The 19,849-nt window shown below is 42.8% G+C and overlaps 1 protein-coding gene across 3 annotated transcripts in view; it reads right to left on the bottom strand.

The window, feature by feature from the left end:
* LOC140730966 (discoidin domain-containing receptor 2-like) overlaps window positions 1-19,849 on the bottom strand; it is a 101,984-nt gene that overhangs the window by 37,692 nt on the left and 44,443 nt on the right. For all 3 annotated transcript variants that reach the window (XM_073052086.1, XM_073052087.1, XM_073052088.1), the window contains 2 exons: window positions 8,942-9,044; window positions 3,344-3,572 (listed from right to left, as the gene is read on the bottom strand). In XM_073052086.1, coding sequence (XP_072908187.1) covers window positions 3,344-3,572; window positions 8,942-9,044 — 332 coding nt within the window. The remainder of the gene's footprint in view (window positions 1-3,343; window positions 3,573-8,941; window positions 9,045-19,849) is intronic.

The following is a 19,849-nucleotide window of genomic DNA, read 5'->3' as shown; positions in this document are numbered from 1 at the left end:
AGGAGGGAAAGAATGTTCAGGCAGGTGTGGTGGGAACAAGATGGAGGCTCCGTGGACTCATGAGGTAGCGGCGGAGCCTGAGAGACCAGGGCTGGGTGATGGGGAGGGTGAACCTGGGGGGGCCCAGCAGCAGTGAGGAAAGTCTCAGCCGATGTCCAGGCTGTAGCCAGAGCTATAGGCTGCACAGTTATGATCTGAAGGCATTGGTGGTGGTGGAATCTGAGATCTCGATCCACTCAGGGTTATTGGAACTTGGGTTGGTGACAACTGTGTTACTGGTCCGGAGGCATCCAGGGCCGTTGGAGCCATTGAGATCCGGGGTCTGGGTGGGAGGCAGCAGGAACCATGGTCTGGGGGCATCAGGACTGTCGGAAACAGAGTTGGAAACGGGCGATCTTCCAATCCTTTCTGGACATGAGGAAGGCAATGAACTGGAGGTTGAAGGTGTGGACTGGTGTAGGATGAAATGTTGGAGAAGTCTGTGACAGGCAGAGGAGAGAGAGAGAGGCCCAGAACTGTGGCAGAAACTTAGACAGGGTCACCAGATATCTCTGCACAGCGGTAAGGGTAGATCATAGGATTCAGAGGGAGAAACTATGGGAGAATCAGTCAATCTAGCTTAAGTATCTGGGTCCAAACCAAGAGACCTGAAAATGGAGCTGGAAGCCATGTGGAACAAGATGGCGGTGAAGACAAGTTCCCAGGAAGGATACGTGGCTGTGGTAATGAGTCCGGGTAAGTACATAGTCGAAGAATTAGAGGGCATCAGAGATCACAGAGGGGGAGCAATGAGAGAGTCTAGATCACTTATATACATATATTGAGCGTATGTCCATAAAGTAACGCTAGGCACACAAGTGTCTGTACGTAAGAAAACCGTGGTAGTTGAGGGTGTGGAGAGGAGGTTTATTGGGTGGGGTTGTTAATTGGCCTTAATGCTTGGGAAAAGTAACTGTTTCTGAGTCTGGTGGTCCTGGCGTGGACGCTATGTAGCCTCCTCCCTGATGACTCACTACTTAATATGCTTCCCTTGAGTAATTCCTGTGCCACTGAGCAAATGGTAATCTGGCATGCGTTGTCTAAAAGCACATTCAGAAATAAGAAGACCATATGACACACTGCAGGAGCAGCCCATTAAGTTTCCTCCATCACAGCTGATTTATCAACACTCAACTCCATTCTCCCGCCTTCTCCCTATAACCTTTGATGCCCTGGCTTATCAAGAACCTATCAAACTCCGCTTTAACTATACTCAATGACGTGGCCTCCACAGCAGTCTATGGCAATGAATTCCTCAGATTCACTGCCCTCTGGCTAAAGAAATTCATCCTCATCTCAGTTCTAAAGGGACATCCCCTTATTCTGAGGCTGTGCCCTCCCTTCTATAAGAAACATCCTCTTCACATCCACTCTATCAAGGCCTTACAGTATTTAATAGGTTTCAATGAGATCCTCCCTCATTCTAAACTCCAGTGAGTGCAGGCCCAGAGCTATCAAACACTCCTCACATGTTAACCCTTTCAGTACTGAAAAAGAATTCTCATAAACTCTTCTGGGCCTTCTCCAACGCCAGCACATCTTTTCTTGGATAAGGGGACCAAATCTGCTCACAATACTCCATGTGGTCTGACCAATGCCAATGAAGCCTCATCATTACAACCTTGCTTTTTATATTTTAATCCTTTTAACGTTGCATCTGCCTTCATTATTAAATCCTAGGGAATCCTGCATGAGGACTCCCAAGTCCGTTTGCACCTTTGGATTTATGATTTTTCTCCCCGATTAGATATTAGTCTTCATCTTTATTCCTTCTACCAAAGTGCATGACCATACACTTCCCTACACCGTATTCTAACTCCGAAATTTTTGCCCAATTTTCTAATCTATCCAAGCTCTTCCTCGGACTTCCTCAACACTACCTGCCCCTCCACATATCTTCATATTGTTCACAAACTTGGCCAAAGTAATCAATTCCTTCATCCAAATCATTGACATATAACATGAAAAGAAGTGGTCCCAACACCAACCCATGTGGAACACCATTTGTCACCAGAAGCCAACCAGAATGAGCCTCCTGCATTCCCAATCTTTGCCTCCTGCCATGCTAGTATTTTTTCTGTAATCTTATCTTGGGCTTTTATCTTGTTAAGCGGCCTCATGTCAAAGGCCTTCTGAAAATCCAAGTACACTACATTCATTGACTTTCCTTTGTCCATCCTGCTTTGAGCAGAAACATTTCCTAATGACCATATACAATACACCACAGCTCCTTTACATTGAACTGTTATTCCTCAAAGAATTCCAACGGACTTGTTAGGCAAGACTTCCCTTTAAGGGAATCATGCTGATTTCAGCCTATTTTATCATGTGCCTCCAAATACCTCCAAACCTCATCCTTAATAATGGACCCCAACATCTTCCCAACCACTGAAGTCAGGCTAACTGGCCTATAATTTCCTTTCTTTTGCCTCCTTCCCTTCTTAAAGAGTGGAGTGACATTTGCAATTTTCCGGTCCTACTGATTCTTGAAAGATCATCCCTAATTCAAGTACATTTATTATCAAAGAATGTATAAATTACACAACTTTGAGATTTGCTTGCTCACAAAGCAGAGCAAGAAATCCGAAAGAACCCAATTTTTAAAAAAAAAAATTAACGATGCGTTCATAATTTCTTCAGCTACTTCTTTCAAACCCCTGGGGTGTAGTCTATCTGGTCCAGATGACTTATCTAATTTTAGACCCAAACAACATCTGCTTTGTAATTGCAACAAGACTCACTCCTGCCCCTGGTCACTCTCAAGTTTCTGGCATACTGCTAATAACTTTCATAGTGAAGATGGATGCAAAATACTCTTAAGTTCACTCACCATTTCTTTGTCCCCCGTTCTCCAGCATCATTTTCCAGCATTCTGATATCCACTCCCACGCCTCTTTTCCACTCTATGTAGAATATCTGAAAAACTTTTCTATCCTCTTTAACATTATTGGCTAGCTTACCTTCATACTTCATCTTGCTCTCCTTATAGTTTTTTTAGTTGCCTTCTGTAGGTTTTTAAAAGCTTCCCAATCCTCTAACTTCCCACTAATTTTTGACCTAATGAGTTTAGGAAACAGAATTTGAATGGGTAGACATGGGCAGGTTTTTGAAGAGGATGACAGAACGAATTTAAAACACACTATTAAAAATTAGCATTACTGCAAGAAATTATCTGAGCACCTTCAGTGTCAGTGTCTGCATTGTGAAATTATTTCATCACCTTGCTGTCATCTGAAATAGCTCCACAGAAATACAAGGCAATACAAAAGCAGACAACTGGACTATAGGGAAGCAGGCTCCTCACCTGCTGACCCCACCGATCCTTCCAGGAGATCCAGCGTGTCCCATCCCGGCTGTACTCCAGTTTGTAAGCGCGAGCAAATTCGTTCCCACTTCCGAAGGCGTGCCTCCCCTGTGTGCCCAGCAGCGTGATGAAAGTGAGGACGTGGAGGTCAATCTGAAGATACTCTGCACTGTCTGGATGCAGAAGGTCGACTGGACACCAGGCTCCATCCCCTTCATCCTTTTCCAGCCTGAAAACCAACGAGAGGCACTCTTGTCAATAGTGTAAGCGAGCCATCTGCGGGAGGCAGCCGGGACTGGGTTAACTCAACACGGTTCGGCATGGACTAGAAGGGCCGTGCTGTAATTGTTATTATGGTTATAGGAGCCAGAAATGCTTAGCATGAACTGAGTTAGCAGTGAGGAGGGTACTGCAATATCCTGCATGCAGGAGGTGGGAAAGTACAGCTTTCACTATCTGAACCCAGCTGCAGGAAGCCACAGGCACCGTATGAGACAACACGAAATTGGAGCAGGTTAAGCCATTTGACCCTTCAAGCCTGCTGCAACATCTATCAAGATTACGGCTGATGTTTTAACCACCAGCACAACTCCCACATCCCTTGATTCCCTTACGGAGTCAATCACGCTTTGAGTGAACTCAGTGACCAAACCTCCACAGTCCTCTGGGGTAGAAAATTACAGTCATTCATCACTCTGAGTGAACTAATGTCTTTCCTAGAAGGACAACCCCTTTTTCCAAAGCAGTCGTTTCTCCAGCATGTCAGATACATGAGAATTTTGTAACTTCAATGAGGATTCTTCTCATTCTTCAGAACTCTAAAGAATGCATTCTCACCTACTCAATACTCCTCACGCAGAAAATTTGCCACCTACAAAGCTATATAACACTTTTACAGCACTCCTCTGTAGCAAATGCACCTTTTAGAACCATAGAACATTACAGCACAGAAACAGGCCCTTTGGCCCTTCTTGGCTGTGCCGAACCATTTTTCTGCCTAGTCCCACTGACCTGCTCCTGGACCATATCCCTCCATGCCCCTCTCATCCATGTACCTGTCCAAGTTTTTCTTAAATGTTTAAAGTGAGCCCGCATTCACCACTTCATTTGGCAGCTCATTCCACACTCCCACCACTCTCTGTGTGAAGAAGCCCCCCCTCTAATGTTCCCTTTAAACTTTTCCCCCTTCACCCTTAACCCATGTCCTCTGGTTTTCTTCTCCCCTAGTCTCAGTGGAAAAAGCCTGCTTGCATTCACTCTATACCCATCATAATTTTATTTACCTCTATCAAATCTCCCCTCATTCTTCTACGCTCCAGGGAATAAAGTCCTAACCTATTCAACCTTTCTCTGTAACTCAGTTTCTCAAGTCCCGGCAACATCCTTGTAAACCTTTTCTCCACTCTTTCAACCTTATTAATATCCTTCCTGTAATTAGGTGACCAAAACTGCTCACAATACTTCAAATTCAGCCTCACCAATGTCTTATACAACCTCACCATAACATTCCAACTCTTATACTCTATACTTTTATTTATAAAGGCCAATATACCAAAAGCTCTCTTTACGACCCTATCTACCTGTGACGCCATTTTTAGGGAATTATGTATCTGTATTCCCAGATCTCTCTGTTCTACTGCACTCTTCAGTGTCCTACCATTTACCTTGTATGTTCTACCTTGGTTTGTCCTTCCAAAGTGTAATACCTCTCATTTTTGTTTAGGCAAAGAAACCAAAACTGTGCACAATATTCTCATCATAGTCTTAACTAGGCTCTAAATTGCTGCTGGGACACAGGCAAGGTGTCTGATGTCTGAAGAGCAGCAAATATTTGAGAAGGTTGGTGGGGATAAGCTAAGTAATTACAGGCCAGTGAGAGTTAGGGCAGTGGTAGTGAAATTATTGGAGAAAATTCTGAGGAACAAGATTGCTCTTGGAATTTATCAAAAGTAGTCAGTATGGTTTTGTTAGTGGAGATGCCTTCTCATCAGATTGAACTTTTCAGAGACAACAACATATAAGGACAAAGTGATTGATGGATAGACTTGGAATTCACTAAGAGGTGCCACATGGGAAACTAGTCTAAAAGGTTAGAGCCCAAAGGAAGGGCCAAGCAAGTTGACAAATTGGATGCAGAACTAGCTTGGTAACAGGAGACACAGGGTGATGATGAAAGTTTGACTTGTGTGATTTTAAGTTGTGATGCTGTACAACTGAGATCAAGAGGCATGTTTAGATGCAGGTGCCGTGAAAGTTGGTGGTGTCATTGACAGAGATGATAATAACTTCCAGTCACCACACTGAATGTAGGGTATGGGATGGAGCATTTCAGTTAGGAGGAGAGACTAATAAGGCTGGGTGTGCTTTGCTTGGAGTGCAGGAGGCTGAGGGAATCCTGAGAGAGCTATGCAAATTTATGAAGGACTTTGATCCAGAAGCTGGTTGAATATTAAAAGCATAGGTTTGGAGGAAGGGGGTATGAGGTGCAGAGGAGTTGGAGAGTCTTCTTTACTCAGACGACAAGTTGGAATCAGGAATGCAATGCCTGAGGGTGCGGTGAGGCAAATAGTGTTTTATATCTAGAACAGCACGCACACTGCCAAGAATTTGAAGGTTACAAATCAAATGCTCAGAATATTACTAGCCAAAGGGCCTGTTTCTGTCATCTGTATCTTGTTATTGTCTTGTTTCCTTGACAATAGACAATGGTTAGACTTAAGCCTTTAACAGGAGAAAAACTGTAATGTGTTAACTTTCCTGAAGTGGGCAGGATGGCACTGCATTTGGAGTGAAGTGCACAGTTTTGGGTGCCTTATCTAAGTGAGGATGAGCTGACATTGGAGAGGGCCCTGAGGAGCTTTACAAAACGGATCCCCAGAATGAAAGGGTTAACATACGAGGAGAGTTTGATTGCTCTGGGCAAACTCGCTGGAATTGGGGTGGTGGGGTGGAATCTGACTGAAACCTACTGAATATTGAAGGGGCTGGACAGAGTGTACATGGAGGAGATGTTTCCATTAGTGGGAGTGTCTAGGCACAACCTTAAAAGATGCCCCATTAGAACAGGAGGAATTTCTTTTGCCAGAAATGGTGAATCTGTAGAATTCATTGCCACAGATGACTATAGAGGCCAAATCATTTGGTATACTTAAAGCAGAAGTTGATAGGTTCTTGATTAGTAAGGGCAAAGATTAAGGAGTCAAAGCAGGATAATGGGTTTGTGAAGGAAAATAAATCAGTCATGTTTGAATGGGGAATGGCCTAATTCTGCTCCACTCAGTCCACTTTAGCCAATGCCGTCCTCATTCCATCTAGTTACATTAAACATAGCTGCTTCTGACTCGGGTTTTCTTCAAGTTTGAAGTCATTTATCAAACCTGTCTCATTAGTATTTACCACTTCCAAGACAACTTTCTCCTCACCAACTCCATAATCTCTTGCTCCAGGAAACTATCTCAAATGTTCTCTATAAATTTATCATTACAATCCTTTTAAACTCACCTAATTACATGAAGATTACAGCAAACCATGCTTATTGCATCATTCCCCTGCTAATATTTATTTATTTATATACTTTCCTACCATGTGGCTGCTTTTTGGAGATCATGGTATTCCAGCCATTGTCTTCTTTCCCTTATTATTTATTTACCTCCTCTCAACACCTCTGATTCTATATCATCTTTTACAATTGTACTTCTTTCATCTCTTGCTCAAGTGCTACCCTATGACTTTTCCTTACCTCTTGTCCTTTCTAAAGGACAAATATTACATTAACACACACAAAATGCTGGAGGCACTCAACAGGCCAGGCAGCATCTGTGGAGAAGAGTAAACAGTCAACCTTTCGGGCCGAGACCCTTCCTCAAGATTGGAAAGGGAGAGGAGAAGTCAGAGTAAGAAGGTGGGGAGAGAGGCAGGAGAAGTCAGAGTAAGAAGGTGGGGAGAGAGGCAGGAGAAGTACAAGGTGATAAGTGAAACAGAGAGAGGGGGAAGGTGTGAAGTAAAGGGCTGGGAAGTTAATTGGTAAAGAGACAAAGGCCTCGAGAAAGGGAAATCAATTTCCCAGCTCTTTACTTCACCTCCTCCTCCTCCTCCTCTCTCAATTTCACCTATCACCTGCCAGCTTGTACTTCTTCTGCCCCCCCCCCCACCTTCCTGCTCTGACTTCTCCCCTTCCTTTCCAGTCCTGATGAAGGGTCTCACCCTGAAACGTCGACTGTTTACTCTTTTCCATAGATCAGTGGTTCCCAACGTGGGGTGTACGCCCCACAGGGGGGTAATTTGATTTTTAAGGAGGGCAATTCAAGAATGAGTTATTGACAGTGACCTTTTTCTAGTAAGTCTGTGTGAGTATGAGTGTGTGTGCGAGTTAATACATATGTGTACATACAGTATGCAGACATAAAAATACTTGTGTGTATGTACATGTGTAATTGCGTATGTACTGTATATATAGTGTATCACCATCATTACAACCATCAAATGGCTTTCATAATTAAATTAATGAATTGACTGATGTAGGAAGGAACGAATGAACAAGTCCAAACGCGTAAGAAACTCGTACGGGGTCGCGCCAATGCTGCTTTTTGCAGTAGTTTTCGGTTCTTGGTGGTGTGAAGATGTGTACATTGCGTCATCTCTTTTAAACGGTGTATCTGCCTTTGTATGCTGTAGAAACGAATCGGCATTGTTTCATTTATTTATTATTATTATTATTATTTTAATATCACTTAATGTTCTTTTTTTTTTACAATTTCTTAGTAATTTCTTCCTCAGAACTTTAACAGTCCTTTGGTTCTTTTATTTTTCTCTTTCATGAATGCCATGTTCTTTGGAAGCTTGTTTAAACCAAGTTAATGGTCTTTTAGGCATCCTCCAGGTGAATAGGAGTTCACTTTTTGAATAATAAGAATTATATATCACCACAGGGGGCATCAGGATTTTAGAGGTGATTAGGTGGGGCATGGCCAAAAAAAGGTTGGGAACCACTGCCATAGATGCTGCCTGGCTTGCTGAAATCCTTCAGCATTTTGTGCATTTTTCTTTGGATTGCCAGCATCTGCAGATCTTCTTGAAATATTACATTAAGGCAGAGTTTTGCTAAATTTGTTCTCTGAAAGACCACGAGTACCTGGAACTCTAGTCCTTGAGGATTAAGGCAGAAATAGGCAAATGTGTGATAAGCAGTAGAGTGAATGGTTGCCACGACTACACACGTAGATGCAGAGCTAACAATCAAATCAGGCATGAACTGATAGAATGGAGGAGCAGGCACAAGCGCTTGACTGAGCTACTCCTCCTAACTTGTCTGCTTGGATGTGCTCGGCAATGATTATGAAGCAGGAACCCACAGATGTGGCTGGACATGCAATGAACATTAGCGCAATTAAATCATATCCCATTTGTTGCAATGAGGAACAATTAGTGGGATTAGATCCCATAGTTGAAATGGTTACAACCAAATGATGTGGCTTGTGAAAGGGGTGGTTACAGTAGGAATGGGAATAGGAGTAGGTGAGGTGGGGGGGGGGGGGGGAAGACTGACACAATCAGTATGCAAACCAGGGCAACCACTGATAACCAGCTGCGGAACTGTACCTGCCAAACTGAGCCGCGGTTGATTTGTACCATTCGTTAGAGGCGGTGATGTCTTCATCTGGGATCGTGCCATCCTGCATTCCCAGTGCATAGCGGCATAGGCCTGTGGGTTATAGCAATAAAGTACAGCTGAGTAATGGGCAAATTGGCAATAGGAGAACTGAAGAAATTACACTTCAAACTCCACGCAGAATAAATCCCAATGAATCAAAAATGCACAATGTGCCATTTACTCCAGGGTTATTTAGATAATCACTGAAACTTTTAGCGCAGCAGGGATCATTTGGTACATCTTGACAATGCCAATTTCAAGATGGGAAGACCCATCCAATTGGACATTAACAGGCAGTGCAATCCGCATCATTTCAATAGTTTCGACCGAGTTTATCCTATTTGACTGGTAATCCTGAGCTCTAATAATAAAGCCAGCATTTAACGTCCAGCCTTAGTTACTCCCAAGGAGGTCCTGGCTTGACAGCTGTAGCCTCAGGTAGAAGCTACTTTCATAGACCTGTCAGATAGCATGCTTTTGACAAGGCAGCAAAAGAACAGCAACAGATTTCCACGTCAAGACCCGACGGGCACTGGAATCCCTTGGAACCTTTTCCAGATCTCAAGTAAACTCTAAGGAGCACTTTGCTGTCAGCTAAACATGTGAACCGGAGCTTGCAGCCAGAAAGCCTTGGGATCAGGTGCACATGTTGCTTGTGGTAGATGATGGATGGTAAAGGTGTCTGATGAATGTAAAGGCTGGTGCAGATATGGTGGTGGTGTGCACGGTTGGCAGTAGGGCTCACGTCATGTATTCCTGGAACTCCTTGGAGCTCTCATACCCTTTATCACTTAGTGGTGATTCCAGGTCAATTCCACGCAGGAAAGAGGCAGTGTTCCCTATCCCTCCGATCTCTGTTCCTCTTGATAGGAAAGGGCATGGACTCAGAAGATGCTGTTGAAGGAGTCTAGATGGGTGCTGCAGCATTTGGTTTACCTGGTTTAGGACAGAGCTGTAGTACACCAACTGTGGCGGCAGCCAGTGTTTCAAATCGTGTATGGAGTGCTAATCAAACTTGGACTTATTTTCTCTTTCTCTAGCTAATTTTTGAACTAGTGTTATTATTTTATTTTGTGCCATCTGTAAATTATGTTTGTCCACATCCCTAAATATATGGTGCTGCTGCTACAAAAAGCTATTGACTTGGCATTTTACCTGATGTATTATACTTAGCTTTCCAGAAGGCATTTAGTATTGTGCTGCTATTGTGCAAAATAAAAGCTGACGGTGGAAGAGGTAACATATTGCTGTATACAGAAGATTGGCTGGTTAACAGAGCGTAGGCATGAATGGGTTTTCCAAGTTCGTAAACTGCAGTAGGTGATGTGCCACAGGGATCAGTGTCAGAACCTCAACTCCTTGTTGTTAATGTTAATGACTTAGATGAAGGTACTGAAGCTATAATTGCCAAAAATGCTGAAATGCATAGGCAAGTGGGAGAGTTTGTGATAGGACAGAAGGAGACTACAAAGGGCTATAGATAAAATGAGTGTGTGGACAAAGAGCTCGCATTTTCAAGTGAACAATTTCAATTTCCTGGGTGTCAACATCTCTGAGGATCTATCCTGGGCCCAGCATATTGATGCAGTTACAAAGAAGGCAAAACCGCGGCTGTATTTCATTAGGCAATTGAGGAGATTTGGCACGTCACCAAAGACATTTGCAAATTTCTACAGAAGTACCGTGGAGAGCGTTCTAACTGGTTGCATGACCATCTGGTATTGGGGTGCAGGGGGCGCGAGCACTGCACAGGATCAAAATAAGCTGCAGAAAGTTGTAAGCTCAGTCAGCTCCATCATGGGCACTAGCCTCCCCAGCATCCAGGGCAACTTCAAGGAGCAATGATTCAAAAAGGCAGCATCCATCATTAGGCACCCTCATCACTCAGGACATGCCCTCTTCTTATTGCTACTATCAGGGAGGAGGGACAGAAGCCTGAAGGCACACACTCTAATGATTCAGGAACCTATTCTTCCCCTCTGTCATCAGATTTCTTAATGGACATTGAACTCATGAGGACTACCTCACCACCTTTTTTGCACTACTTAATTTATACTTCTTATCATAACCTACAGTTATTATTATGTATTGCAATGTATTGCTACCGCATAATAACAAATTTATCAACATATGCAAGTGATAATAAACCCAATTCTGATTCATATGGAGCTCAGCTTGGGGAAATATGAAGTCTGTATATTGGCAGGAAAAATATCAATAAATACTTTCTGTAGATAGTAACACTATACAGTTCTGAAGTGAAGAGGGACCCAAACTGGGAACATTTACATTTATTGCAAGGGCTAACTGAAAATAAAGGTAAGGAAGTTATCTTTCTGCTATAGGAACTGCAGGCGTTCAGAACAGTGAGAGTGGATTTAAAGAGGTCTTGTCAGAGTGGGTGTGGAGAGAATGTTTCTCCTTGGAGTCAAGGTCACTGTTTAAAAACAAGGTTGAGATGAGGTAAATGTTTTCTTTCAGAGTTGGGTATCTTTGGAATGCTCATCCCAAAGACAGATGAAGGCATGGTTTTTGAATATTTGACCATATTTAAGGCAGAGGTAGATAGGTGCCTGATAAGTAAGTGGGGATGGGCGAGGTGAAAGGTTACTGAAGGTGGATAGTTAGACAGTGATATAGAGTTGAGTTTGCAATTGGATCAGCCATGACTTTATTGAAAGGTGAAGCAGGTTCCAGAGCCTTAGCAGTTTACACCATCGCCTAATTCACACATGGCAGCAGCGAGGGCACAGAATATACTCCAAGGGTAGGTGAGTATCTTAAAGCCCATCACCAAGCATAGTTTGATGGTGCCAAGAGCGTGAAGGTCCTGAAGGAAGCAGCCGCCAGATTGGGCCTGCTTGAGGAGAGGTAAGCTAATAAGAACTGATGCTTACCAGTTTCCTTATTGCTGAGAGATCTGGCTATGACTGCACTGGTAAGCGTGTCCACAACACTGAAGTGGGTGCAGGTAAGTGCTGCATTCAAGAGCTGCTGTGGGACATTACCAGATCTATGGCTATAATCTTATTACTGTCAAGGTAAGAAGAAACCCTGGTAGACCAAAACAAGTGAAGGGTAAATGCAAGCAGACTTTTTCCACTGAGGTTGTGTGAGACTAGAACTAGAGGCCATGGGCTAAGTACAAAAGGTGAAATATTTATGGGGAACATGAGGGGGAGCTTCTTCATTCAGAAGGTGATGAGCGTGTGGAGTGAGCTGGTGGATATGGGTTCAATTTCAACACTTAAGAGAAGTTTCGATATATACAAGGATGGGAGTGATTTGGAGGGCTATTGTCCAGGTGCAGGTTGATGGGACTAGGCAGATTAACAACTCAACACAGACTAGATGGGCCAAAAAGCCTGTTTTGGTGCTGCAGTACTCTATGACTAAGTAATTGGTAAGATGGTAGTGCATTCGGATGCAGTGGCCTCTCTGGGCCCAAACAAGGGCGCGATTGTTCATTCTTTATGTCTTTTTTACGATTGCAGGATATTGCTGGATGTTAAGAGCATTAAATATGGCGGGTTTACCCCACTAGTGAGTTGCTGGATAGCAATGAAGCTGGACTCTTTGTGCACTGGGTTGCAGCCTGTTTCAGCCACTCAGCAGGTGCATGATCCAAGAAGCAGTGGAAATGATAGGCTTGGACATTTGTCTTGTGATTGCAAGGCCCTGTGGGAAATTGGTAATGTAGAATACTGTGAGTCCGACTCGCTGGCTCATTGGAAAGATTGATGGCGGGGGAGCCGCATTGCTTTGGTTGTTGCGTGGGTGTGACCTCATGCCTTGGTGTCGCCTGTTGCGGTCACCGATGAAGGAGACACTAGAGCTGGCTGTGTGCTGCTGGATTCTTTACTAGGTTGGGGCTGGCCCTTCCCATGGTTGCTGCTCTCCAGTACTCGCTCCCAGGAAGACAAGATGGACTGCGCTCGTCTAAGGTTGCACTTGTGAGGGGTGTGTTCTTGCTCAGGGACAACATCCATGCACCAACAATCTACAGGCCATGACACTCAGTGACTTGAGCTTTAATATTATTATTTTATATACTTTTTAACAGTGTTTTTCTGCTATTATAATTGTACATGCCAGGTGCTGTATATGTCTGCTGGTATTGCAACTTGGCCCCAGAGGAAAGCTGTTTTGTTTCACTGTATTCCTGCATATGGTTGAATGACTAACTTGAACTTGAACACTGGGAGCTGCACTAGATGCACCTGAAAATGAAGTGCCAATTCTTGAAGCTGCAATATATAACCTCAATGGAGAATTCAACAAGAAATCAACAAAGTTAAGCAATTCCACAATCAACAGATTTGATCAAAACTCCGCCAGTCTGCTGTATCCAATATCTCTCAGGGACTTGTTGAGTATCCCAGCTTCAATAATGGTCAAGCTAAACACCTAACTACAAATGATGAGGCTAGAATATATGCAAGTATGTCCATTCAGAAGTGCTGTGTGGCTGAATAGCTCAGCATTCTCCTGAGATCACCCTGGCAGAAGTCAATCTGTAACCAGTCTGATTTATTCCAAGTGATGCGACATAGCTGAAAACATGAGATGTATCTGAGGCATTCAGCTGTAAGTGCTGAAAGTTTGTGCTCTGGAACCAGCTGGCTTGTGTCTAAGCACTTTTAGCAGAGTCACATCACTGGCAACTTGCCAGTAATGAGGAAAACAGCTTGGATACATCTGGCCAAATCCAATATGGCCAATTACCACCCCATCAAACTATTACAAAGCAATGAAACTTTCAAGGCATAGAGCAATAAAGAAAATAGAACACTACAGCACAGAAGCCCTTCAGCCCATCTAGATATGCTGAATATTAACCTGCCTAGTCCCATCAACCTGCACCCGTTCTTTAGCTCTCCCATCCATGTACCCACCCATATTTCTCTTAAATGTTGATGGTAGCTCGTTCCACACTCACCGCCGTCTGAATGAAGAAGTTCCCCCTCATGTTCCCCCTTAAACATTTCACCTTTCACCAGTTCAATTCAACAGCATACACCTAACAATAATCTGTCAAATCAAAGGACATAGTGCAAGAGGTAACATGCTGCTGCATACAAAACACTGGCTAGTTAACAGAGCAGGCATGAATGGGTTTTTCAAGTTAATAAGATGTAATGGTTGGTGTGCCACATGGATCCATGTAGAGCCTCAACTCTTTACAATTCATGACAATGAATTTGGGTTTAGCCCTGACCCACTCAGCTTAACATTCTTGGCCCAAACATGGTCCAAGCAAAGTACCAAGTTCCAAAGACCAGATTGTCTTTGGAGGCAAAGAGGTTAGAGACAAGATCTGGTCTGCACCTGGGCTGGACTGGAACCAATGTCCTAGGGGGAGTGTTTGCTACTGCTGTTCAGGAGGCTTTAAACTAATGTGGCAGGGGGATGGGAACAAGTGCAGAGAGACAGAGGGGTGTAAAATGAGGGTAGAAGCAAAAAGTAGTAAGGTGAAAAGTAAAAGTGGCAGGCAGGCAAATCCAGGGCAAAAAGCAAAAAGAGACACTTTTCAACATAATTGTATAAGGGCTAAGAGTGCTGTAAAAACAAGCCTGAAGGCTTTGTGTGTCAATGCGAGGAGCATTCGTAACAAGGTGGATGAATTGAATGTGCAGATAGTTATTAATGAATATGATATAGTTGGGATCACAGAGACATGGCTCCAGGGTGACCAAGGATGGGAGCTCAACATCCAGGGATATTCAATATTCAGGAGGGATAGACAGGAAAGAAAAGGATGTGAGGTAGTGTTGCTGGTTAGAGAGGAGATTAACGCAATAGAAAGGAAGGACATTAGCCTGGAGGATGTGGAATCGATATGGGTAGAGCTGCATAACACTAAGGGGCAGAAAACGCTGGTGGGAGTTGTGTACAGGCCACCTAACAGTAGTAGTGAGGTTGGGGATGGCATTAAACAGGAAATTAGAAATGCGTGCAATAAAGGAACAGTAGTTATAATGGGTGACTTCAATCTACATATAGATTGGGTGAACCAAATTGGTAAGGGTGCTGAGGAAGAGGATTTCTTGGAATGTATGCGGGATGGTTTTCTGAACCAACATGTCGAGGAACCAACTAGAGAGCAGGCCATTCTAGATTGGGTATTGAGCAATGAGGAAGGGTTAGTTAGCAATCTTGTCGTGCGAGGCTCCTTGGGTAAGAGTGACCATAATATGGTGGAATTCTTCATTAAGATGGAGAGTGACATAGTTAATTCAGAAACAAAGGTTCTGAACTTAAAGAAGGGTAACTTTGAAGGTATGAGACGTGAATTAGCTAAGATAGACTGGCAAATGATACTTAAAGGGTTGACGGTGGATATTGAATGGCAAGCATTTAAAGATCGCATGGATGAACTACAACAATTGTTCATCCCAGTTTGGCAAAAGAATAAACCAGGGAAGGTAGTGCACCCATGGCTGATAAGGGAAATTAGGGATAGTATCAAGTCCAAAGAAGAAACATAAATTAGCAAAAAAAAAGTGGCACACCCGAGGACTGGGAGAAATTCAGAGACCAGCAGAGGAGGACAAAGGGCTTAATTAGGAAAGGGAAAAAAGATTATGAGAGAAAGCTGGCAGGGAACATAAAAACTGACTGTAAAAGCTTTTATAGATACGTGAAAAGAAAAAGATTGGTCAAGACAAATGTAGGTCCTTTACAGTCAGAAACAGGTGAATTGATCATAGGGAACCAATTGAATAACTATTTTGGTTCTGTCTTCACTAAGGAGGACATAAATAATCTTCTGGAAATAGTAAGGGACTGAGGATCTAGTGAGATGGAGGAACTGAGGGAAATACATGTTAGTAGGGAAGTGGTAGGTAAATTGAAGGGATTAAAGGCAGATAAATCCCCAGGGCCAGATGGTCTGCATCCCAGAGTGCTTAAGGAAGTAGCCCAAGAAATAGTGGATGCATTAGTGATAATTTTTCAAAACTCCTTAGAATCTGGATTAGTTCCTGAGGATTGGAGGGTGGCTAATGTAACCCCACTTTTTAAAAAAAGGAGGGAGAGAGAAACCGGGGAATTATAGACTGGTTAGTCTGATATCGGTGGTGGGGAAAATGCTAGTCGGATATCAAAGATGTGATAACAGCACATTTGGAAAGAGGCGAAATCATCGGACAAAGTCAGCATGGATTTGTGAAAGGAAAATCACGTCTGACGAATCTTATAAAATTTTTTGAAGATGTAACTAGTAGAGTGGGTAGGGGAGAGCCAGTGGATGTGGTATATTTAGATTTTCAAAAGGCTTTTGACAAGGTCCCACACAGGAGATTAGTGTGCAAACTTAAAACACACGGTATTGGGGGTATGGTATTGATGTGGATAGAGAATTGGTTGGCAGACAGGAAGCAAAGAGTGGGAGTAAACGGGACCTTTTCAGAATGGCAGGCAGTGACTAGTGGGGTACCGCAAGGCTCAGTGCTGGGACCCCAGTTGTTTACAATATATATTAATGATTTAGACGAGGGAATTAAATGCAGCATCTCCAAGTTTGCGGATGACACGAAGCTGGGCGGTGGTTTTTGCTGTGAGGAGGATGCTAAGAGGATGCAGGGTGACTTGGATAGGTTAGGTGAGTGGGCAAATTCATGGCAGATGCAATTTAATGTGGATAAATGTGAGGTTATCCACTTTGGTTGCAAGAACAGGAAAACAGATTATTATCTGAACGGTGGCCGATTAGGAAAAGGGGAGATGCAACGAGACCTGGGTGTCATTGTACACCAGTCATTGAAGGTGGGCATGCAGGTACAGCAGGCAGTGAAAAAGGCAAATGGTATGTTGGCATTCATAGCAAAAGGATTTGAGTACAGGAGCAGGGAGGTTCTACTGCAGTTGTACAAGGCCTTGGTGAGACCGCACCTAGAATATTGTGTGCAGTTTTGGTCCCCTAATCTGAGGAAAGACATTCTTGCCATAGAGGGAGTACAGAGAAGGTTCACCAGATTGATTCCTGGGATGGCAGGACTTTCATATGAAGAAAGACTGGATCGACTAGGCTTATACTCACTGGAATTTAGAAGATTGAGGGGGGATCTTATTGAAACGTATAAAATTCTAAAGGGATTGGACAAGCTAGATGCAGGAAGATTGTTTCCGATGTTGGGGAAGTCCAGAACGAGGGGTCACAGTTTAAGGATAAAGGGGAAGCCTTTTAGGACCGAGATGAGGAAAAACTTCTTCACACAGAGAGTGGTGAATCTGTGGAATTCTCTGCCACAGGAAACAGTTGAGGCCGGTTCATTGGCTATATTTAAGAAGAAGTTAGATATGGCCCTTGTGGCTAAAGGGATCAGTGGGTATGGAGAGAAAGCAGGTATAGGGTTCTGAGTTGGATGATCAGCCATGATCATACTGAATGGCGGTGCAGGCTCGAAGGGCCGATTGGCCTACTCCTGCACCTATTTTCTATGTTTCTATGTTTCTAAGATAAAATTCTTCATAGGCTTAAGTTACACCTTGCACAAGGAAGTAGCTTGTAGTTATTGGAGGACATCACTCCAGTTCCACGACATCACAGGGCAGTGTTCAAAGTCCAACCACCTTCAGCTGCTTCATCAATGAAAGACCTCCCTTTGATCAACTGATGAAAAGTGTGGAATTTTGCTGATGATTGTGATTCCATTCACAATTCCTCAGGTAATGAAGCAGAAGCAAAACTGGTTAATAGTCTCCCAAGGCCTGAAATGTAAAATTCACACCACACAACCACCATGCAATGAACCACTGAATAAAGATTCTAACCATTCCCTTACCGTTCAACAGCAATACCTACAGAGAAAGGGAGGAGGAACTTGGAACTTCCCATACTTGACATTTTTGTTTGGGTTCAATGTTAATTTTAAATCTGATTGATAGATTTTTGTTAACCAAAGATACAAGGTGATATGAGACATGGACAGATTATGTACGATTAGTTCATAGATCAGACACAAACACATTTTAACAGCAGAACAAATGTGGGAGACTAACTGTCCTCCTTTCTCTGATAGACTGAAATGAAAAAAATATTATACATTAGGTTTAACACTGGAAGCTAGCGTCAATCCACATATAAATTCTATCAATTTATTTTAGGGAAGCAATTTAGTGCAGTTTACTGATACAGCTGAAAATAATTTTATTTCAAAAAATTAATATTCTTTAACACAATTACCTGGTCCACTCACTTTGTATAACTCAATTTTAGTGTGTAAGAGTTCTGTAAGCATAATTATTCAGAAATAATCCAGAGGTTAGGACAAATGACCTAGAGAAATGGCTTCAAAATCCCACCACGGCAACTGCAGAATTCCATTAAGTAAATCAATCAGCGTTAATAATGACAACCATGAAACCATAGCGTTCTTGTAAACATCCATTTTAGAGAAGGAATTCAATCTCAGCTGGATGCAGCTTGAAGTGTTATTTGTAAAAATATGTTTGGGAGTATATTTGACAACAGCTATGCACCAAGAACTTTCCTGAAGGACCTCAATCAGTGAACAGTTATGGCGATTAATTAATGTGGTCTGTTCCCTGTTCGAGTGCTGGCCCTTTGGCCATTGCAATTATCTTAAAATGACCGTAGTAGATCATAGCAACTCAATATGTGCTGATGTAACTTTCTCAATCTTTTGGACAATTTTGGAAAAGTCTACCCAAAACCTAGATATCACTGGAAAAATATCTAACAGGTTCATTAGCATTCTTCAGAGAAAGAGCCCCCTTTTATATCAGTTCAGTCCCCCGGTTGACAAGGATTCAGAGTAATTGGGAGGATGACAGAAGCGAGATGATAAACAATCTTTTCACTCACAACAGCGGAGGTCTGAAATTCACTGTCTGAATGGTGTAGCAGAAACCCAAGTTACAATTAAAAAACATCTTGTTAAGCACATGAAGTGCACTAACCAACAAAAGCAGGGAAATGTGATTTACCAAAATAGTTTCCTTAGGTGGCATCTATGCCATGGGCCTTTGCCCAAGCTGTAAATTACTTTGATTCTGTGACTGCAATCCCTCAGAAATTTGTTGACTGCTCACTGATATTGCCCAGCGATTCTTTCAGTTGTGGCTCACAGAGCTCACCATTTTCTCTGAGCTTCTACAGCTGACCAATACATAACAGCCTACATTCCCCAAATTAATTTCAAAAGGCTGCAATTGCTTCTAAAAGTCTTGCAACTCTCCTCTCCTTTCTCTGCTGCTCTGACCCGCCTTCTTCTAGTTACAACCATTGGGGAAAAGGTACAGGAGTCTGAAGACATGCACTCAATAATTTAATATTCAGCTTTTTCCCATCTGCCATTTGATTTCTGCATGTTCCTCGGACCCTTGTTGTCAGAGTATCTTGTTACTCTTTTTTTGCACTAATTATTTTTACAATTTATAATTTTTTGTGTTTTTGCACTATATGCTGCTGCAAAACAACACATTTCACATCATATGTCAGTAATAATAAATCTAATTCTGACTTTATGTTACCAGAGACCACAATTGCTAGCAAGAAATACAACAGGAGAAAGATTCCCAACAGGCTAATCAATGTTTATGGGTCAGTAACTGGGTTACATTGGGGATGAATGTTTCCAGTAGTGGGAGAGTCTAGGACCAGAAGGAACAACTTCAGAGTAACAGTATCTCCTTTTAGAACAGAGATGATGAGGAATTTATTTAGTCAGTGAGTGGTAAATCTGTGGAATTCAATGCCACAGATGGCTGTGGAGGCCAAGTCATTGGGTATATTTAGTTTGATGGGGTCTTGATTAGTAAGATCGTAAAATGTTATGGGGAGAAGGCAGGGGAATGGGTTTGAGTGATTGAATGGCACAACAGACTTGATT

The sequence above is a fragment of the Hemitrygon akajei genome, chromosome 7 (assembly GCF_048418815.1).
Source record: "Hemitrygon akajei chromosome 7, sHemAka1.3, whole genome shotgun sequence".
Taxonomy (NCBI): domain Eukaryota; kingdom Metazoa; phylum Chordata; class Chondrichthyes; order Myliobatiformes; family Dasyatidae; genus Hemitrygon; species Hemitrygon akajei.
The sequence above is the reverse complement of the archived record's forward strand: the minus strand, read 5'-3'. Positions and strand labels throughout refer to the sequence as shown.